This window comes from Aphelocoma coerulescens, chromosome 3 (assembly GCF_041296385.1).
Source record: "Aphelocoma coerulescens isolate FSJ_1873_10779 chromosome 3, UR_Acoe_1.0, whole genome shotgun sequence".
NCBI classification, from domain to species: Eukaryota; Metazoa; Chordata; class Aves; order Passeriformes; family Corvidae; genus Aphelocoma; species Aphelocoma coerulescens.
In genome coordinates, this window is record NC_091016.1 from 99671779 (window position 1) to 99693521 (window position 21743).

Below are 21743 nucleotides of genomic sequence, written 5' to 3' on the forward strand. Positions count from 1 at the left end.
CATAAGAATGCACAAGAAATACCAGTTAGCATAAATGTGGGGTACAGTATCCCTGTTAAAGTAGCTTTTTTTGGAACCTTTCCTTTTTCTATATTTAAAAAAAAAGCACAGACAGGACTGATTACTGTGAGATACTGAAGGACTGTTCCACTTGCATAGATGCAGAGTATACATCAAAAGAAATTTTCAATTTCTTAGTGATTACTCCTAGAGAGCACAGTTTATGAAAAGCTAACTTAATTTCTCTTGATCTTCAAATGGAGAAAGGTATACCACTGAGGCGTATTTTTTACAGTCCCAGTACAATGTAGGGTAATAAAATCATGGAATGTTATTGGCATTCAGAAGTATCCCCAGCTATGTAACAGTAACAATAACACTGCAATCCTTGTTTTCATTCCCTGCTCTTGAACAAAGTTTAATCATATGTAAATAAGCAGAGATACCATGAAAGCTTTTTTTTCTATTCTGATTTACACTAAAAACAACAAGACATAAAACTCTTCCTATATAATAAAAATTATGAGATTTTTAAAATCAAAATAAAATGTCAGGTTTTGGGAACAGATAGCTCAAGCAGTACAGCACCACAGAAAATAAGGAGCATGATCTAGCAAACTAGATCTGCATCCCAATTCCCCATGCAGTACTGCCATGACAGAGCCTCAACACTTTCATTTTTAATTAATCCAACATCATTTCAATGATCTTAATGCTAAGCTGTATGTGTTCAAAAACAGCATTCGTTACTGACATCCAATATTTAAGTAAATTTCTATCCTTAAAGACATTAAAAAATCGACAAAAATAAACACCTGAGCAACCTGATCTAACCAGATCTGCATTAAGCACGGGCTAGATTAAGTCATCTCAAGAGGTTCACTTCAAGCTAAATTATTCCATGATTCTAAACCAGCTCGCTCTAATTGTAAGGACCTTGTCCTTTTGCATACTACCATAGTAAGAAAAGTCTCCCATATAAAGTGATAAAAAGCAACCATGCATGTAAGAAAGAGACCTATGCTTAGCCTTTCCTAAAAATAAAGTAGAAACTTCTATACATATATATATACACACACACACATAATACTAAGAGGGAGGCAGACTATATATTCTAATGGTTCACACTTTCAGCAATCTACTTAGGTCCATTAAAAAAACAAATTAGTACTCCATTGATCAATGACAGCAAAATCTCCCAAAAAGAGCAGAGAGCATAGAATATTTGCAACAAGGAAGGCCCATGCTCTGAGCACTGTAATTTGGAATCTGTTTTGTTCATAAAGAAGCTTAATAACTTTGCACTTGCTATTAAAAAAAAACTTTATAAAAGCTACAACTATTTTTTGTTACTTAGAAGCAACACTAGTTCTATAAATTATGTTCCACATCATTTACAAAGGGAATTAAGTTGAAGGGTTACTTTTGGGGTTTTTTTTCCAGTCAAAGCCAATCACACAGATGAGGTCTGTAAAAAACCTGTACCTAAGGCATTCTACCGAAACAATTACTTTAATCTGCATGAAGGAATACACTCATGCTTTCACTTCATACTACCTGAGATGACTAAGCAGAGGTTGAAGTCTCTCATCAGACTGTATGGAAGGTAGTGATCGTGCTGTCAGCTGGAAGAAAAAAGGAGTATAATCAATAAAATACTAGCTTAAAAAACTTGGTATAACACAAGGCAGGATTATGTTAGAAGTCACACTGTATTGTCACAACTTTATACAACATTGGGTAAGATGTAATTTCTCCTATTAAAAATAATGAAGCGCAGCCTTCCAGAATCTGAAGCTAGCAGAAATATTCACAAGTTAACAAACAGTGAAAAATAATTTTTCTAAAATTACAATGCTATTAGAATTAAATAGCAAGACTTCATTGAAAGTGGTGTATGTTTTCCAAACATATTTGAACTAGAAGTCATATTGTGCCTAGACAGCCTTCTACAAGTGTAAATGTAATACATGAAGCCACATTATATAATTTACACAGTATCTAGCACCATGTGACTTATATAAACATGCCTCTGTGTACAGTTTTTTTAAAATGGGCATAACCTGTTTTGCAATTTGGTTGTTTTAAAATAAACACTTTTTTTATTCTTATAACTCATATGACTAGTTAAAACATTCAATTTTTCTGCATAAATAAACTTAGCAATCTATAGATAACAAATACATGTCACACTATTGTGGAATACTAATTAACTGGTGTATTAACTAAAATAATTGGAAAAATATATGTATTAAATTTGCTTAGTATCTGTATATAAGGTGGCTACCTTCACCTATAAAAGCTACAAACATAGCACTTTTGATCATTCTGACATACATCTAACAAAATATTGAACATAACATGCATTTCATGATTCTGTGGCTGTATTTTGAAAACTATGAACAAATTAGAAACTCTGAGATATTTCACACTGCATAAATAAGCATCAAGTACTTAAGTATTTTACAAGTAACTCAAAAATAAAATGCAGTATTATATATGCTAATTAAAAATATGTAATTCCTGAAAGACCCCCCCCCCCATTCATTACATCCATTTCATAACCTTTGCTGCTAGGCAGAAGTCGGACTAGAATCAAATTTGAAACTTGCACCTCAAGCTCGCAATACCATGCCCCAGCTAAATGAGAGGAGGTTCGAAGCAGCTGTCTGCCAAGGGAAGTTGAAGCTACTGAACACAGGGACAGCAGCAAAGGAGGAAGGGGCCATTTCTGCTGCTGAGGGAGCCCTGGACTGCAGCAATCACTGTCTCACAACGTGGCTCTTCTCAGTCCCAGGTAATCCAAATGTACTCATCTGTGGATGGTATCTTTTCAGCTTTATACCGGCTAGCGCTTGTATTTCAATGCCTTAGAAAGCCTCGAGCAGCCCAGAGAGGCAGCACAGGCGATCTAGCACCTTAATAGCTCTAAAATCGGTACCTGTATCAGCTGCAGAGCAAATACCATCAGCAGAAGCAAAGAGGGAGAAATATAGCTCCCTGCCCGCTCAATTCCCTGCAGTTAGAAGCCTTAAGAAAGAGAGAGACAACCACAGATGTTCACAGGAAGATAGCTGAGCTGAGAGAGGGCGGAGCCTCCCCTCGACTATCCTTTATTCGGAGAAGAGGGAAGGGGAGGACCTGGGGTGAGTGGCCAATCAGACACTGCTGAAGAGTTTGAGTTACATTTGGTTTTGCCCGCGCTTCGAACAAAGGAGCTCGGAGCACGTGGCCGGAGCACGTGTCTTTGGGAGGGGGAGGGGAAGTTCAGAACAGGCAGCAACAATTCCCTATTTTTTTTTCTTTAAAGCTGGGTTGTAACTCTTAGTAACTTAAAGTGCATAGAACAGTAACAGAACAACAGTGCAAAACATAACTGGAATCTATCGTCCCTACAACTTCGATAGTACCTAGGATGCCTTTAAACTAGTTCCCCAGCAAAACTCAGGGGGTTAGTTAGGACATCTATGGTATGGAGTATCAGGACGAAGACTTACAGAGTACAGTGCAAAACCTGAGTGCAAAACAGTGCAACTTAACTCAAGGGATTAACATCAAAATCTGCAGCAAAGGGTTTACATGAGGGTGCAAAATTAGGATCCTTTTTACGGCGTCTCTTCCAGGAGGCAGTTTTAACCTCCTTAATTTTTGAGGAAGTGACATAAGGCTTTACCCATTTCCCTGGGATCCATCTCAGTCCTTGAGGGGTAGATACACTGGCATACCCACGTCCCCAAGTTACAAGTTTGTATGGTCCTTGGATTTTCTGAGTCTCTGGGTCCCGGATCAGGACTTCTGGATTCTCCTTCAGTTTCTGTCTCCCGGTGTTCTGGAAATGACGATAGATGGGAGGGTTTGGATCCTCAAAGGTGCCATTCAGGAAGTTTATGGTAAACAGTGCTTTGCTGAGTCTGAGGACAGGTGAATTGAGTTTGGTGGTCCCTGATTGTTGTAGCAGCATTCGCTTGAGGGTTTGATGGGCACGTTCAACAATGCCTTGTCCGGTTGGGGAGTGAGGAATACCTGTAACATGTCGAAATCCCCACTGCTGACGGAAGTTTTTAAACTCCTGAGAGGTGTAGGCAGGTCCATTATCAGTTTTTATCTCCTCAGGTATACCGAGCACAGCAAAAGCTTGGACAAGATGTTTTTCAACGTCCCTAGCTTTTTCGCCTGCATGTGCAGAGGCATACATAGCACCAGAGAAGGTATCAATAGAAACATGAACGTATTTTAATCTCCCAAATTCAGGGAAATGTGTGACGTCCATCTGCCACACTTCACCGCTATTAATGCCTCTGGGATTGACTCCCATGCCCAGTGATGGAAGCTGTAGCTTCTGGCAGTTGGGACATGTTGCCACTATTGCTTTTGCCTGCGTCCGTGACAGATGGAACATGCGGATGAGAGCAGGAATATTTTGATGGTACATAGCATGGCTCAGTTTTGCCTGTTCGAAAACTTGGGGGAGCTTTGGTAAGTCGGCTGATAGAACTATGTCTGCTGGCATAGCCAGAGCATCAGCTCTACGATTACCTTCCGCAATAAATCCTGGCAGGTTTGTATGTGACCTCACATGCATGACAAAATAGGGATGCTCTCTGTGGGAAACCAGATAAATTAATTTTGAGAGTAAATCATAAATTTTTTTGTTTGAGATTTCTTTTAGGAGAGCATGCTCAGCTCTAACAGTTACTCCAGCTACATATGCTGAGTCTGTGACCAAATTAAAGGGTTCTTTGAACCTCTCAAATGCTCTAATGACAGCTGCTAATTCAGCTACTTGTGGTGATCCTTGGATTACCTTTATGTCAGATTCCCACTTTTGTGTCTTTGAATTTCTCCACGTGACCACGGACTTCTTACTTTTCCCTGATGCATCAGTAAAAACAGTAATCGCATCGAGGGGTTTTCTGCTTTGTATCTCTCGAGGGATGAAAGAGAATGCCAGATTAAACATTTCATGTTTTGGGTAATGATTTGAGATTTGGCCTGAGTAACTATCTAATGCAAATTGTAAATTTATATTATTTTGGAGTAGGTGATCTAATGTGTCTGTTGTTACCGGTAAGTAGATGCATGCAAAGTCACATCCTGCCAGGGTGCGGAGCCTTGCTCTACCCTTCATGATAATTTTTGCTATTAATTCTTGTGGCTGTGTGATGGTTTTAGGAGGCTGGAGTGGAAGGAAAACCCATTCAATTATGATGAGGTGGTCCTTCTGCTCTTTGTCCCACTGAAATATGAGGCCGTGAAAGCGTGGTGCCTTCCCTAGAATGACAAGCTTAAAGGGTAGGGAGGGCTGATACCTGTGTGCTTGTCTGGTGGAAATGAGCTCTTGTATCTTTCTGAGAGACTGCCTTGCCTCTTCTGTCAGGGATCTGGGGGATGCTGGACCGCCTTCCCCTTTTACTAGGTTTGCAATAGGAGCTACATCCTCTGTGGTGAGTCCTAACCAGCGCCTTAAATACTTCAGTGTCCCACAGATCTGTTGCACTTCCTCTAATGTTTTTGGGTTATTATTAATGGTGACGGGTGTTGGGGTGATAGAGGTTTCTGTGATTTTGAGTCCGAGGTATTTCCAAGGGCTTGTTCTCTGCATTTTTTCAGGTTGTAATTCAAAGCCCTTGGCCTCTAGGGCCTCAATCACCATGTTAAGTGTCTGCTCAAGATACTGATTATTGGGAGCACACACCAGCACATCATCCATGTAATGTAGGATGATGGCTTTCTCTGCTTTGGCACGGATGGGAGATAGAATTTTAGCAATGTACTCTTGGCAGAGAGTTGGGGAATTTTTCATACCTTGGGGAAGCACAAGCCAATGGTAACGTTCCATGGGGGTTTCATGATTAAGAGAGGGTACAGAAAATGCAAATCGAGGGGCATCTGCAGGATGGAGTGGAATATGAAAAAAGCAATCTTTAATGTCAAGAACAGCTAAATGCCAATGTTGTGGGAGCATTGAAGGTGATGGCATACCTGGTTGAAGGGGTCCCATGTCTTCAATAACTTTATTAACTTCTCTAAGATCTTGGAGTAGCCTATATTTGTTCTTTCCCGGTTTTTTTATTACAAACACAGGTGTGTTCCATGGGCTGTTAGTTGGAACTATATTTCCTTTAGCCAATTGTTCAGCTACTAATGTTTTGAGTGCCTCTAAGTTTTCTTTTTTTAAAGACCACTGTCTAACTTGCACGGGTTCATCTGTTTTCCAAGTTAATTTTTGTGGATGGCACTCTGCTTCAGTGGCCTGCAGGAGAAAATTTTGATATCTAGGGCTGATATCAATTTTTGTTCCCCACTGAGACATGGCATCCCTTCCCCACAGGGTGAATTTGGTGTCCAGGACATACGGACGAAGAGTTGCTATTTGTCCTTCAGGACCTTCAATTTGGATGGTGTATTTGGATTGCTTTGCAATTTGGGTACCTCCAATCCCTTGTATGATGCCCTGAGACTGCAATTCCCATTGCTCAGGCCACTTATCAAATGGAATGACAGTCACATCAGCACCTGTGTCTATCATTCCCATTATACTGATTTTTTGTGATTTGTGACGGAGCTTACATTCTATTATAGGTTTGTCATTTCCCAAAACCTCAGTCCAACAGATGGCTGGGATATGACCATCTGTGGGCAGGTATTTGGGCAGTGGAATGGCCTGTGCAATGACTTGACCCTTTTGCATAAAGTACGGCGGATATATACATTGTACCATTAGGTTAGAACACCCATTCTGATCCACTTTCATGAGTGTGGGTGTAACCTCTATCCCAGCAGGTGTTACCCGAGTGTCCCCAATAACAAAAGGGTATGTAAAGTCTTGCATGTGGTCCACATTCTGGAATGAGATGGGTATTGCAGTCTGTTTGTTGTTGTTGAAATGGTGTGTTTTGGCACAGGTTACCTTAAACCTTAGTCCAGAAGTCCAAGTTGCATTGTCTGCAGCTCTATTTTTGTCTGAACGCGGAGCTGTTAGGACGCGTTGAGTCACTAGTTTCCCTGCTGTTGACCTGGGGAAACAGTCTTTGGAGAGTTTTTATCAGCAGTTATAATGGCTCTGCAATTGCGAGCTACATGTCCCTTTTTCTGACAACGATAGCATATAAGGTTACCACGCGATTGAGTTTCTCCTGTACCCATAGCATTCTCCACAACTTCCCCAACCATCCCCACCTTTTTTAAAAGGGGAGCAGCTGTGTTCAGCTGCACCTTCTTTGTACAGACTTCGAGGATGGATTCAACAGTAGGAGGAGGATGAAGAGGGAGAGTGAGGATGACTTGTTTGCAAGCATCATTGGTATTCACTTGGAGAAGTTCGAGTAGGAGCGCTTGTCGGAGGTCAGGATTAGGGACCTGAGAAGAGACAGCTTCGCACAAACGGTTATAAAAGTGAATAATATTTTCATTTGGCAATTGCTTGATGGCGGTATAATGAGAGTTAGGAGTTTGAGATGGTAATAATGTTAAGGCCTTTTCAGCAGCACGTGTGATTTCAGTAAGAACTGGACGAGGGATAAGCATTGCTTGTTTTTGAGGATTTGCCATATTATTGTCACCAGATAAAAGGTCTAATGTGATATAATTATTCTCAAGGTCCAGGTAATTATCTGGAGTTTGCCACAAAATTTTTAGTAAATCAGATAAAATTATTTTCCATTGCTTTTTCCACATCATAAAATCACCAGCTGTTAGAAGAGTTTGCATCAATGTAAGTAAATCATGAGGTACTAGTAAGTGAGTTGCAAAAGTAGCACTTAAAAGGCTCTTAAAATAATTACTATGCATTCCAAACTCCTTAATGGCCTTGCACAAATCCTTAATATTAGAGTAAGGTAAGGGTTTCCAGTCAGGGTTTGCTACATTGCTAGTAGGAGAGAGTGTAGTAGAAGCAGTTGGAGTTACTTCCTGGTAGCCATGGGTTCCCGGATTTAAAGAGGTATTTACAGGATTGTGGGAACCAGGGACGGGACAAGAGGAAGCAGGGGCGGGGAGTGGAGGCGCAGGGGCGGGGAGTGGAGGCGCGGACACGGCCGGAGGAGGGGAGGGGTTGGGGGCGGGGTTGTGGGAGGCAGGGGCGGTACTTGAGCCATGGGCGGGCACAGAGGGAGGGGTGAAACACGACGCTGTGGGGGCGCGGTTAGGGGCGGGGTCAGGTTGTGACGCGGGAGTGGGAGGGGATGGGGACAAGAAGGGGTTTGTGGGGTGGGGGAGAAAGGGATTGTGGGAGGTGTAGTTTGGAGAGGAAGGAACATCGCGGCCGCCATTATTGGAGACGAACAAACTCGAAGAAAAGGGGTTGGGGGGAGGGGTTTTTCCCCGGGCTGCGAGCACATGGCAATGGCTCTCCCTGGGAACAAAGAGATCAGGGGAGAAGGGGTTTTTTCGCGCGCTTGAAACATGAGGGCTAGAAACTGGGGACAAGGGAGTGGAGAAAAGGGGTTGGGAAGGTCCTGGGACGGGCTCCGGATTCCCGTCCGAGGCAGGGTGCTGAGGAAACACGGGTGAGCCAGGAGGACGGTAGCTCTCCTGTGCTAAAAAGCAGTCTGCTCGAGCTGTGTTTACCAGCGTAGGGGAAGAGGGGTCCGGGACAAAGGGGTTGGAAGAGGGTATAAGGGAATTAACAGGGGTATTTTGCAGAGGCTTTTCATGTACTGCCTTTTTCTCAGGCAAAGTATAACTTAGTAACAGGAGAGGAAAGAATTTTGAAACTGTTTCATCTCCTGCACGCCTAAGAGAGGAAAGTTTTCTGCCCACCTTATCCCAAAATTCAGGAGACCTTATGTCTTCGGAGGTAAGATTAGGAAAGTACTGAAAAAGCCATCCTACAAAAGATTGAACTAGATTTTTAGGGTATTTATGCCCAGTTAAGGAAAGGTAGCTTTGAACTTGGTGGTATATTTCTCTATGGTGTGCAGAAACTTCAGATCCCATTATGAAAGCAACACCACAAACCTCAACCCAACTCGCCCAAAAGGAGAAAAAAAGAGAAAGTTTGAACCGGCACCAGCTTAAGACAGGAGCCCCTAAACCAGCAGGGAAATACTCACCAGAAATCTGGATTTTACCACAGGAAAGCAGGTCCGGAGAAAAAAAACATGCGAGAAGGGTCTTCTGCTTTCAAGCCGTTCCCTCGCCACGTGGTGTGGGGGAGGTACAGGCTGAGGCTCTGGGCTCACTGTTACGCAAAAAGTAACAGCTCGCTACACAGAGCTGGCACAGCACGACGTGCAGAGCTAACTCCAGCAGACACACAGCTGCCGGGACACCCTAAAAGTCTCTCAGAACCGGAGTTCAGAGATAGCACGTTGGGCGCCAAATGTGGATGGTATCTTTTCAGCTTTATACCGGCTAGCGCTTGTATTTCAATGCCTTAGAAAGCCTCGAGCAGCCCAGAGAGGCAGCACAGGCGATCTAGCACCTTAATAGCTCTAAAATCGGTACCTGTATCAGCTGCAGAGCAAATACCATCAGCAGAAGCAAAGAGGGAGAAATATAGCTCCCTGCCCGCTCAATTCCCTGCAGTTAGAAGCCTTAAGAAAGAGAGAGACAACCACAGATGTTCACAGGAAGATAGCTGAGCTGAGAGAGGGCGGAGCCTCCCCTCGACTATCCTTTATTCGGAGAAGAGGGAAGGGGAGGACCTGGGGTGAGTGGCCAATCAGACACTGCTGAAGAGTTTGAGTTACATTTGGTTTTGCCCGCGCTTCGAACAAAGGAGCTCGGAGCACGTGGCCGGAGCACGTGTCTTTGGGAGGGGGAGGGGAAGTTCAGAACAGGCAGCAACACTCATCCGATCTGACTGCTGCAGGAAAGGTTAACCTGGCACTCTCACCAACCCATTCATCTTCCTTTAAGAAAAGGCAGCTATCTCAGCAATAAAGCATGATCCACATTCCCTTGTTTTATGGAGCTAGATTGAGATGCATATGATATGCTAGAACTTCAGTAAACTCTGCATTTACTCAGAAGTTTTTTTAATTAAAAAAACCCCTCATTTTCCTACCACTGAGTTTTAAAGGCCAATATAAGCATTGTTCTATATTCATGTCCCCTATAAAGTAACCCTCTAATTTTGTTTTTGACACAACCAGAAAATCAGAAATTATTTCTGAAAAGAACTTGGAAGCCTTCTAAACACCAACCAAGTTACTCCACAAGTTACCAGAACAAAGACTGAATCACCCGAAGTACCATCTCCTTCTTTTTCCATTAATAACTTAAGAGATACAGAAAATAGTATTTGTGTGCACACTCAAATACAGATACAATTTTACATAACGCAAGCATATGGTATTTTTCTCTATGCAGTACTTGAAATATTGCATTTAAGCAGAAAAAAACAATGCATTTATGACAAAACGTTTATGAAAGTCTGACTGGACAGTGATGTAAGCAGCAAAAAAAAAAGTAACATTCAAAACCTGAAAAAGTATCAACATTATTATCAAAGTTATATATACAGTAAAGTACGTTTTTGTGTAAGCACTATCAATTAACAGAAACACTGGTTTAAAACTAATTTAGGAGACTTGTAGTAACTGAGGCAGAACCAAGAGCTAGTGATCTTTAACGAAGATCTTACTTGACATCGCAATGAAAGAATATGGAAGAGGTGGTCCCTGCTGGCTGTTTCAGGATCCACCATTAAAGGGCAGAAAAACATAATCCCTTGAAGTCAAAGGAGAATCCACATGGCCAATATTTTTCTGAATCTGCAAATCTTAGGAGCAAAATGACTCCCCATTTTCCTCTATTATGTTGCCTGGACAAGGTAATGTTCTCTACAGACCATAGTGTTGTGAAAATAAGATCTAACACTTTTCAAATCTTAGAACAGATACTTTGTCCAGTTATTTCAAATGTTTATTTTCTGGAAGATGTGGAATCCTCGTAACACTGCTCTTTTCTATCTAACACTGAGGATGATAGCTTTCCTTAAACATAGTTGAGGAGACCTCATCAAAATATTTGAACAACTTTAATTGAAAGAGCACATTTTCCTTCAACTTGCCTGGATTATAAAAATAAAAGGTAACATTTTCAAGTATAAAGTTTCTCCTTATAACCTTATGTTTTTTCTAACAGAGCCAGAGTGTAAATAAAAGCAGCTTTTACAAAGGTCATGGTAAATTAACGCTAGTGTTTTTAAACAGCTAAGAATTTTATGAGCTTTTTCAACAGCATTTTTCTAAAAGATGATCCCTATCACACATTCCAAATTGAGATTCTGAAGACTTTTTTCAACCACTCTGAAATAAAATTTAGACAAATTCCTACAAGCACAGCCTTGCCTTCACCTCTATATGGTACTCAACATAAAGGTCATCATACCAGGGAAAAAAAGGCAAAAACATGACATTTGATATTTTAGATATATGAAAGATATCAAAATGTTGTCAAATAAAGAGCATAGCTCCAAACTTTAATCATGTTGAAGTGGTTCAATTTACAGAGAACATAAAACATTGCTGACTTAAGATAATTCAAGTCCTGAGGCCTGGATCATCAGAGGAGGGGGCAGAGTGAGCAGCAGACAAGGACACACAGACAGAGCTAAACTGAGATAGTGACCTTATAACCTCAAGTTCAGCAATAAGACTGAGGGGTAGTTTTTCCAGAGCTCCCATTGCTCAAGGCCTGTCTGGACATCAGTCTATTGCTGGTAAGCATTGCTTGTGGGTTTTTTTGTTTTGGTTTCCTTTCTTGTGTAATAAACTGTTTTTACCTCATTTCACTCCTCTTACTGGTCACAAGACTGAAGAGATCAGTGTCTGCCCCTCAACTTCCCCTCACGAGGATGCTGAGGACCGCAATGAGATCTCCCCTCAGTCTCCTCTTCTCCAGGCTGAACAGACCAAGTGACCTCAGCTGCTCCTCATATGGCTTCCCCTCAAGGCCCTTCACCATCCTTGTGGCCTCCTTTGGACACTTTCTAACAGTACTTAATATCTGTCTTATATTGTGGCACCCAAAACTGCCCCCCGGACTCGAGGTGAGGCTGCCCCAGTGCAGAGCACAGTGGGACAATCCCCTCCCTTGTCTGGCTGCCGATGCTGTGCCTGATGCTCCCCAGGACAGGGTTGGCCCTCCTGGCTGCCAGGGCACTGCTGATTCCTATTTGTCTTTCCAACATCCAGGACCCCCAGGTCCCTTTGCACAGCGCTGCTCTCCAGCCTCTCATTCCCCGGTCTGCGCACACAACTAGGGCTACCCAATCCCAGGTGCAGAATCTGTCGCTTTCCCTTGTTAAATTTCATATGGCTGGTGATTGCCCAGCCCTCTAATTTGTCAAGGTCTCTCTGCAGAGCCTGTTCGCAACTTACTGCCTGACCTACCTGTGCCCAACAAAGGCACTAGAGTCTATCTGTTCCCATTAAAAGCATCACTCAGTTTAGTATGAGCCCTCACAGTAGCAAAGTGCAAGAGGGAAAGAAGGTAAAAGCTAAATGTAAACAAAGATATGAGTAAAATATGACATCATAGCAGTACCTGCAGCAGTAACACCTCTAAAGGAATGGTATACAATTAAAAATTATCTTTTATGGAATTAAATAAAGTTACTTTCTGCTCTGCTAATCCAACACCACTTCAGGTAAAGTGCCTTTTTCTTGAGCTTTTTGAAAGAGATAGGTATACATATATATAGCTATATATATATATATATATATATAGCTATATATATATATATATAAACTTTAGCGATAGCTATTTAACATTAAAAGACACAACACTTGTTCCCACTAACTCATTATTTAAAGATCTGTTTGGCCAGCATTTTAAGATGTCTTCTAAATGTAACCAATCTAACAGAATATCAAATCTTATGTAACCAAACCATACTTTTTTTTTTTTAATTGACAACACTGTAGCCATGGCATATCTGAGAGTCAGAATTACAGATCCCAGCTTTCCCCCTCCACTGGGAATAACTGAGACACAAGAGAAGACAGTAAGACACTTTCTGTGAAAGTCTTTACCTTAATTCTGAATTTTTTTCCATAACCCTAGTTTATCTAGATTAGGTTTTTCCATAAGCTAGTTTATCTGTGGCAATCTGTTTACCCCTTGCTTTTCCTATCCCAGATTGTTCCCCCCTATTCCTTGCCCCTTGCCCTGGCCATTCCCTCGGGCTCTCCCTATTGGTTCCTGTACCCCAACTCCACCCATGTACCACCCCTGCGATCTGACAAAACCCCCCTGCGCTCGGATCACGAGGTCTCTGGGGATCGCTGGGACAAGATGTAGCTATTAATAGATCCTCTTAAACTCTTATGGAGAGACCCTTCTTGTCTCCTTCATCATCACTGGTTGTAAAGCTGACAGCTGCCGGAGCAAAACCGCGGAATTGTCCGAAATGGACTACGGGAGGGTGACAATGGTCGCACTGCCCTAAGCAGCTCCACTGAGCTCTCAGGGAAAGCTGCAGATTGCTAAACTAAACCTAGCATTACAACAGCTATCCTTCTGGAGTATCCGTTTGATCAAAAAAAAAAAAAAAACAATCTTCAGGAGATGCTACAAAAGCCTTTGGGAAGCTTTCCTCTCCTCATTTTAAGATGTGGAACAGGTTTAAAATAATGCTGTAGAAACATTTTAGTTCTACTCAGTAAAGATTGTATCATAATAATCACTATATTGTTATAGATACACTACACACATCAGAGTACTCTTTACATATTTATAAGATCAACATAGAATCATAGGGTGGTTTGGGTTGGAAGGGACCATAAAGCTCATCTAGGTGCAAACCCTCTGTCATGGGCAGTGACACCTTCCAGTAAACCAGAGCCCCATCCAGCCTGGTCTTGAACACGAACTGCGCAAATATCCAGCAAGATTATGATAAATAACAGGCCTTTAAGTCTCAGTTCCACTTACAGAGTCCAACTATAATTGCTTCTCAAAATATTTAACCAAGGCCATGCTTTTATATAAAAAGGGGAACTCTACTATACAATGACATTTCACACACAAATCACTCACATAAAATCTCTTTCCTGCAGCAATCTGCTTTCAGCCACAAAAAAGTAGTTTTCATGTACATTTTATTAAGCCTAAATAGAGGAAGTAATAGTCACAAAAGACTCCTTAATGCATTTCTCTCTGATTAGAAGCATTGTTCATGAATAGAAGCTCTAAAACTTTAAAACAACTTCATTTTCAACGAAACCTGAATTTTAGCTGGCTATTCTCTAAAATGCAGTTTTAAAGGATATGAATTCTCCAGTAAGGCATTTTAATGCACCAGGCACCAAGACACTTGCTTTAGATTAAATTTCAGATACAATGTCTAGAAAGGTTTTGTACTTCGGAGAAAGCCTTAATATTACTTTGGTTTGCCTTTATTTTTTTTAAAAGACATTTCAGAATGATATTACATGGTTTGTATGATTTTGCACAAAGAAGTTATGAGATGGAGATACTGCCAGAACCCAAGAATTCAAGTTAATTACATTCCAGAGAAACACCTTCAACATCCAACTTTAGTTGCAGGCTGTCTCATACCAACAAAAACCGATTGATTGTGAAACATCAGCTACAGTGCTAATGTTGTTACAAAATGTCACAATGCAAATGTTATGCAGCTGGGGAACCTGAAATAAGAAAGCAGTGTTTGCATGCCAGTATGCTGCTGTACCTAGACAGTTGACATTTTAACACTGATCAATTTTATTTTGAAAAAAAGCTGGGGTTTAACCTTTCACAGCATCTTACATATCTCAAGCATTGTATAAAATTAATAAGTATTTTTTGCCAAGGCTTCTTCAGCTATTAAAAGTTATTTCAGCAGCACTTACACTGAAATATGCTCAATAAAAACTACACCAAAAATTAATGTTACATCTATTCCACAACAATTGTTAACACACAACCTATAACAGCAAATAACATTCTTCAAAATTAACAAAACTATGCAAAAAATGCTTTTGACATTATCAAACTTTTTTTTAAATGGATCAATATAATTTAATACATCAAGCATTCCAATTATTTCCACCTAGTACCACCAAATTTATGGACCAAAGGAAATAAATAATACAGACTATAATTACTGGGCTTCTAGTATAAATGGAACAATTCTGACATTTCTCAAGCACGGGAAAAAATTTCGCTCTTGAATCTGTAGTGGATGGTATAAGTGTCAATATAAGGCTGAAGATGGTTTGGTGGGTTTGCTTTTGTTTTAACTACGTAAAACTCCCCACCAACTCCTCTCACACACACACGCCTCCCCCTCCCCCCTTCACGGTAACACAAGCCAGCCAAAAGAAAATCACACAGAACACAAAGTGGCCTTTTATGTTTAAGGAAAGCAAATCAAAGGCAACAACTAACTTATTTAAAAAACAAACAAAAAAAGGAATTAGTTATATTATTAACACTGTCATTTTCTTTTTGGACTCTAAAAGGCAGGGCACAATAGTGATCAATGTTGCTTAGATGCTGTATCTGAAAATTTAAAACCTATATACTAGTATAATTAAATATAAATTATGTTGTAAGATATATATTCTAAATTATAAATATTACATATACAATGTCTTCTTTCATTTTGCCAGTTAAATCAAGCTACCAAAGGACAAATTTTCCATAAAAGAAGAAAGAAATTAAGTTATGAAAAGTGTCCTTGCTTGTCCTAGATATTTACCTAATACTTTAAGAACTCTGAAGAAACCAAACTCCACTAATTTCAGCTCAGCATTTGTCAAATGCACTCAGAATAATAATGTTTTCCTGAGGCACTTGCTTCTGAAAGTAATTGATTTATTTTTTCTATTTGGAAATGTCTAGGCTTTCACATTCACACTGAGGTATAAATAACATCTGGATTGGAGTCTCATACTTAGTCTTTAAAGCAAAATTTTTCAATAATTAAACCTTGTTTAATTGCTAAGCAAACTGTTGCTGGGTTTTGCAGCATTATTACTTGTGCATATAATCATTTCACTTGCATGTGAGGGTGACAGCATGTAAATGAACTCATCTCTTGTACTTTTTTGCATACTAAAATAAAGCTGAAGTTGACAGTTATGAAGATGATCATTAGATATTTTCCTCCAAAAATAAGTTATTGATTCCATCTTTCTTACAATAGTGTATAGTGTGTTTCAGGCTTTAATTATATGTAGATTGAAGCAGACATTTAAGAAGCTACCTTGTCAGCAAAATCCAAATCTTCTGTTAAATAGTATTGCTTCCCATAGTTGTAAGGGTTCTTCAGTGATTTTATCAACTGTTTCACCATTGACTTGGCCTTTACAGAGAGCCTTGTCAACTTTTAATTTAGTCCTCAGTCCTTTTTATTAACTTCCAGATACCTAGTAATTTTCAAACCAAACAAACAGTGTACTGCAACACTCACCTTCGCGGCAAGCATGGAAAATGAAATAGTTTCTTTTATTCCACTTTATTTCACTATGAACTTCTGATTCATGCAAACAGTTCTTCATCTCTTCATTACTCCTTACTATTCTTTGGCTACATGCAGATCTTCTGTTTCTTTCTCTGGCATTATTTATGAACAGAAATTTGTTGCTTTTCCAGTCCTCCCAGAGACAAAATGGTGATTCCATTACTCCAAAGTAACCTGGAATGTGTTCCTCAGTTCAGCTATACAGTAATGCCTTAATTAACTTGCATCCACGGAGCATTACTGAAGTGGGAGAAGGTAACTCAGACAGCAGTGATTTCCCCAAGATCTTAATGTTATGATTTTAAAGTTTCACACGCACATCCCGTGCCTCGCTCTTCATTCGTGAGAAGGAAATTAAGAAAGCCAAAATCTCTTAATAAAATCTCCTCTTGGTAGAAGCTACTAGTCAATATCACACAAGAAGCAATTGGATAGAATGTATGAAAGATCATTATTTAAAGACCCTCAAAGTCATGGTCACAAACCATGGTAGGTGTTTCCCAACACAAACTTCATCAGTCTAGCATTGTGTTCCAAAACTGCTTTAAGAACAACCACACTACCAGAAGTTCTCTGATGATGAAGACTATATAGTCAAAAAAAGAAGAAACAACTCTCTACATACCCATCCAATACACTTGATTAAAAGCTCATTTTACATAGTCATCATTACTACTACAGGGCTTCATCAATGTAGGCCATCATAAAAACCTTCAGTTAAAAACTGCTATGTATTTTATCTTTACAAACCCTATTACCAAAGCCCTATCCACTATAGGAAACAAATGTCTGCTACTGTATAAAAATCAGTTACTATAAATCAGTTTTATTACAGAACTTCAGAAGAGATATTTAAATTTTAGTAGTAATAGGATTTTACTACCCGGAATTGATTATCTGTCCAGTTCTGGGCTCCCCAGTATAAGAGAGATGGACACACCAGAGAAAGACCAGCATAGGGCCATGAAGATGAAGGGACTGGAGCATCTGTTATGAGGAAAGACTGGGAGAGTCGGGACTGTTCAGCATGGAGGCAGAAAGGCTCTGGAGGATTCTACCAATGCATATAAATACCTGAAGGGAGGGTGGAAAGAGAACAGAGCCAGGTTCTTTCCATGGGTGACCAGTGACAGGACCAGACGAAACAGACAACAAACTGAAATGCAGGAGATCCCATGTGAACATCAAGGAACACTGTATTATGTACTGTGTATTTGGGTTTTCAACAAGTGTGATTCACAATGTGGCCGAGGTTTGAAAGCACCTCTGAAGGTCATCTAGAGCTGTTTGACCAGGACTGCCCAGGCAGGTTTTAAATATCTCCAAGGATGGAGACTCTGCAATCTCCCTGGGTAATCTGCTGAAAATCAAATACATAATATAGCCCATAAAACAGTACCAAATATTTCTGAACTACTAGCCTTCCTGTTGTGCATACAAGAGCTTCCATTCTCTAACCAGCCTCCGAAGTCCACATTTTCATCTGCAGTGTAGGGAAATTTTAAAAACTACTTGTGATTTTTCTGACAAATTTTAACAAGATTGTCAAGTCCTTTTTCAGGAGGATGAAATGAAGGGGTTTTTTTTTTTTGGAAACAAGATCATTTTACTCTCAGATATCTTTCAGGGAAAAATTATTAACAAAACATCTTAAAACCACTTGTTCTTAGGGACCAGGATTACTTACTGAAGTCAACACTAATCAAGGCTGTGTTCTTATTCAGCCCTTAAACACTAAGATAGAGACACTAACATCTAAGGAAAAAGGATACTATTGCAAACCATTTTTCTGTGTTTAATGAGCTTCTCAAATCTCCATATAGTTACGTTTTTCCCTTGACAAATTTACCATACAATTTCAAATAAGTTTAAATAACCCTTAGGAATTCCATACCTGATTTTTCGTAACAAACAACATAGAAAACATTTTATTACGACAACCTGGATGACAGCAATCTCTTACTTCCAAAACTCAGAAGGCAGCATTTGAATTTCAATTGTTTTATTCTCTCAGTATGGGTACTGCTTTAAACTAATCATTTGTTGCTAAAACTTAGAAAAATATCCATCTTTTAAAAGTAAAAAGGTATTTGGAATACTTCTGCTCAGTTGTGCATATTTTACAATATTCATTAACTTTTTTTAAGAAGCAAAATCAAACCTTGCCAGCCTTTAAACCCCAGTTTCCCATATGTTCAAGTATCAGTGATTACATTCTTATCTTTAGTGAGTAGAGCTAAAAACATGACATGCACTTAAATTCCATACTGTTAAAACCCAGCATTCATCTGAGCCTACTTATCATCATTTTCCAACATTTTACTTCATCTCAACTCTCCGCTGCCAGTAACAGCAATGACACTTCCCAAACACGAGTAAGAGTTAATGTTTAAATATTTTCTTGCCAAAACAGAAAAGGACATTCATATTAAGGAGAACTACTAGCAACTACAACAACACGCAATGCTCTGATTTCCTTAAAATGTTCTTTCTTTTAAATGTTGATTACTTGTATTTACAATTATTACAAATATTTTACTTCTGAATAAACAAATACACTCTGACATAAGAACACTTCCCCCAGGAGTAAATTTCATGAAGCAGAAAACCAAGCCTTCAAAACAGCTACTTATTTATAAAACATAAATTTTGCGGCCTTAGAACTTAACCATGTAAGTGGGACCTCCATTTGACCCATATGAAGGCCTGTGGCTCAGTGCCTTTCAGAGCAAAGTGCACACAGCAAGCCGCTGAAGTGAAGCCGAAGCTGGTGGCTTCAAGGCCCAGGGATGTTCTCCTTCCCAGCCCCTGGCAGCCAGGCTGCTGCCAGCCTCTGACCCCAGCCAGGCTGACCGTGTATTCCTCACACACACACTGTGCAGACACTGCTGGCCGCCTCAAGAACTCCACAAACACAAAACCAGGCACCACATGCACACAAACAGCACATGCACAGACAAACCACACAAGATGGGCTGGGTTGCTCACATGTGTTGGCTGATTTCAGGCATATAAGCCTCTCATAGCTGGCCACAAACTGTGGTCTCCTCAGAGGCTGCCTCTCGAGCCCTGACTCTCCCTCTAGACATCTTGGACACCAGACCCTCCAGCACCAATTCCCAAATCCTCTGCTCTCTCCAGTATCTTGCCCCCAGACCTACGGGCTCTGGCTCTCAGCCTTCTGAAACTACCCACCAGCTCCATGGGACTGAAGGTTGCTAGCACTACACGCACAGAAAACAGAGAACAAGCTCAACCAGGAAAATAATTAGGAATAATGTTTAATACAGATTTTTTTATTAAGCTATTACTGCAGTGATAAGACACTGAGCAGAAGCCTAATTATCATAGATTTCTTTCATTCCCTTTTCCTGACATTGGCTCTTCTGCTAGATGATCCATAACCACTTATACATGATCCCACAAGTCTCCTCAAATATCCCATAATAAGTTTGCTCTTTTCCATGACACACATGACAATCTTGTTTCCCGCAAGGCTTTGAGCTGCTTCCTCAATGGTCCATCAACGAATAGCTGAGGTTAGAGTGATCCTACTATCTACACTCATCTTTAAGTGTTAGAATTAATAATTTTTGCCCATCTTAGGCAATCTTACCACACTTAATAGAGAAATAAAACCTGTAAGACACTAAGTCCTAATAAATTTCACAGTAAAATATTGGGTGAGAGACATAATTATCTCTTGGAAAGCAAAACACTACAAAAAAACGTTAGAACAGCAGAGACTCTACAAGGAAAACGTATTATGTCAATTATAAGAGAATTTTCAGTTTGTATTCAAACACCAAAATAATCACAGGAAACCAGCCCCCTGCTCAACTAGCAACATAACTGAAAAGATAAGCAGACAAATAGATAACAATTAACTACTTACTGAGGTGTATGGACTAGTTTTCAAGAACAGATTTCAAGAATGGGATATTAGCAATAGTATTAGAACCATGTCTCTCATGGTTCTCAATAAGCCTGTATTTTTTTCTGATTACTGGTCATCTGGAAGGATCTCTGGAAGCTGCTCCTATTAGCTAATACATCTGACTTACTGTGAGATGACTAATGAAATAATGAGACCCTGAATAAATGAATATACATAACTGCAGCAGCTGAGTTGAAAAAGACTATGGAGTCCAGCAACCAAAAGTACAGGATTAAAAGATGTAAGTTATGTGAAGCCAGATGAATGTGTAAAGGAATAACCAACCCAAAAAAATGGTAAATCAGGTACTGCAACTGCATTTCAGAAGATAAGGTAGGCTACTTTACAATAATGTCTTAAATTCAGGAGGTACTAAAAAAGAGTTTTTATGAAGAATGTACTCTCCAAACATTAGTATTTTAACAAATCTGGTATTCCTTTTCTGAAGCAAGAACAACATATTGTTAGGCAAAACCTGTTAGCAAATATCCTTTGTACCCTCGTATCATTCTAACATTCTTCAAACCACAGTTTATGATCCATTGGGAGCCATGAAAATATACAATAGTATTGGCCAAGCGTCTGGCAACAGAGAGCAGAAGTTTGGTTTCTCCTAAGTTACAGCAGTTCAGCACCCTCGGGGCGGAGAAATAGAGGATGTAATTACTAGTGGCAGAGGATCAGAGGCTGTAATCAGTAGTTCAAGTATTTATATTAGCCAAGGAACTCTTGCTGCTAGCATCAAATCTGTTTCACCATGGCTGCTGAGTAATTATAAAGCCCTAAAGGATCTCTAAGCTGCTCACAACTACTTACAGCATTCTCTCATAACAGAAAATAACCTGTGTAGAGGAAGGGAACCTATAAAGCTACTTTCTACATAGCTCAGCAAAGCCATTGTTAAATACAGTATAAAAATAAGGTCAAAATACAATTAAAAGTTAGAAGTTACTAGATCCAAATACATATCATATCAGTCATGTTCAAGTAGTTTATCAACACAGCAACAGCAAATAAAATTTAAAAAATCACTTGCTAATGACAGTCAGCTTACTAATTCTTTTGCAGATTGGTTTGGCATAACCCTTGAACACCAAAATGGCTCCAAAGCCCTCACTAAACTGTGACCAGGTGAAACTGAGTGACACTTTTTTATATATATCCATTCGATACTTATTGAAATAGTGCTCACAGGTCCTACTAAGCATACTTCCTACAGCAGTCAACATATCACATCATCCCTATGACCATAAAAACACAGATTCCAAACCTACACAGTTTTTTAATTTTGCTTTTTATGACATTTTCTCTAATTGCTACTGAAAATCATGTGGAAGCCCACTGTCCATTTTGTATAAGAAAATTAGCTTCTTTTCACACTAACAC

At 39.9% G+C, this 21743-nt stretch overlaps 1 protein-coding gene across 1 annotated transcript in view; it reads right to left on the reverse strand.

The window, feature by feature from the left end:
• Positions 1-21743, reverse strand: part of PRIM2 (DNA primase subunit 2) — a 105571-nt gene that overhangs the window by 37037 nt on the left and 46791 nt on the right. Inside the window, exon 7 of the mRNA XM_069011381.1 lies at positions 1558-1625. Within this exon, the coding sequence (XP_068867482.1) occupies positions 1558-1625 (68 nt within the window). The remainder of the gene's footprint in view (positions 1-1557; positions 1626-21743) is intronic.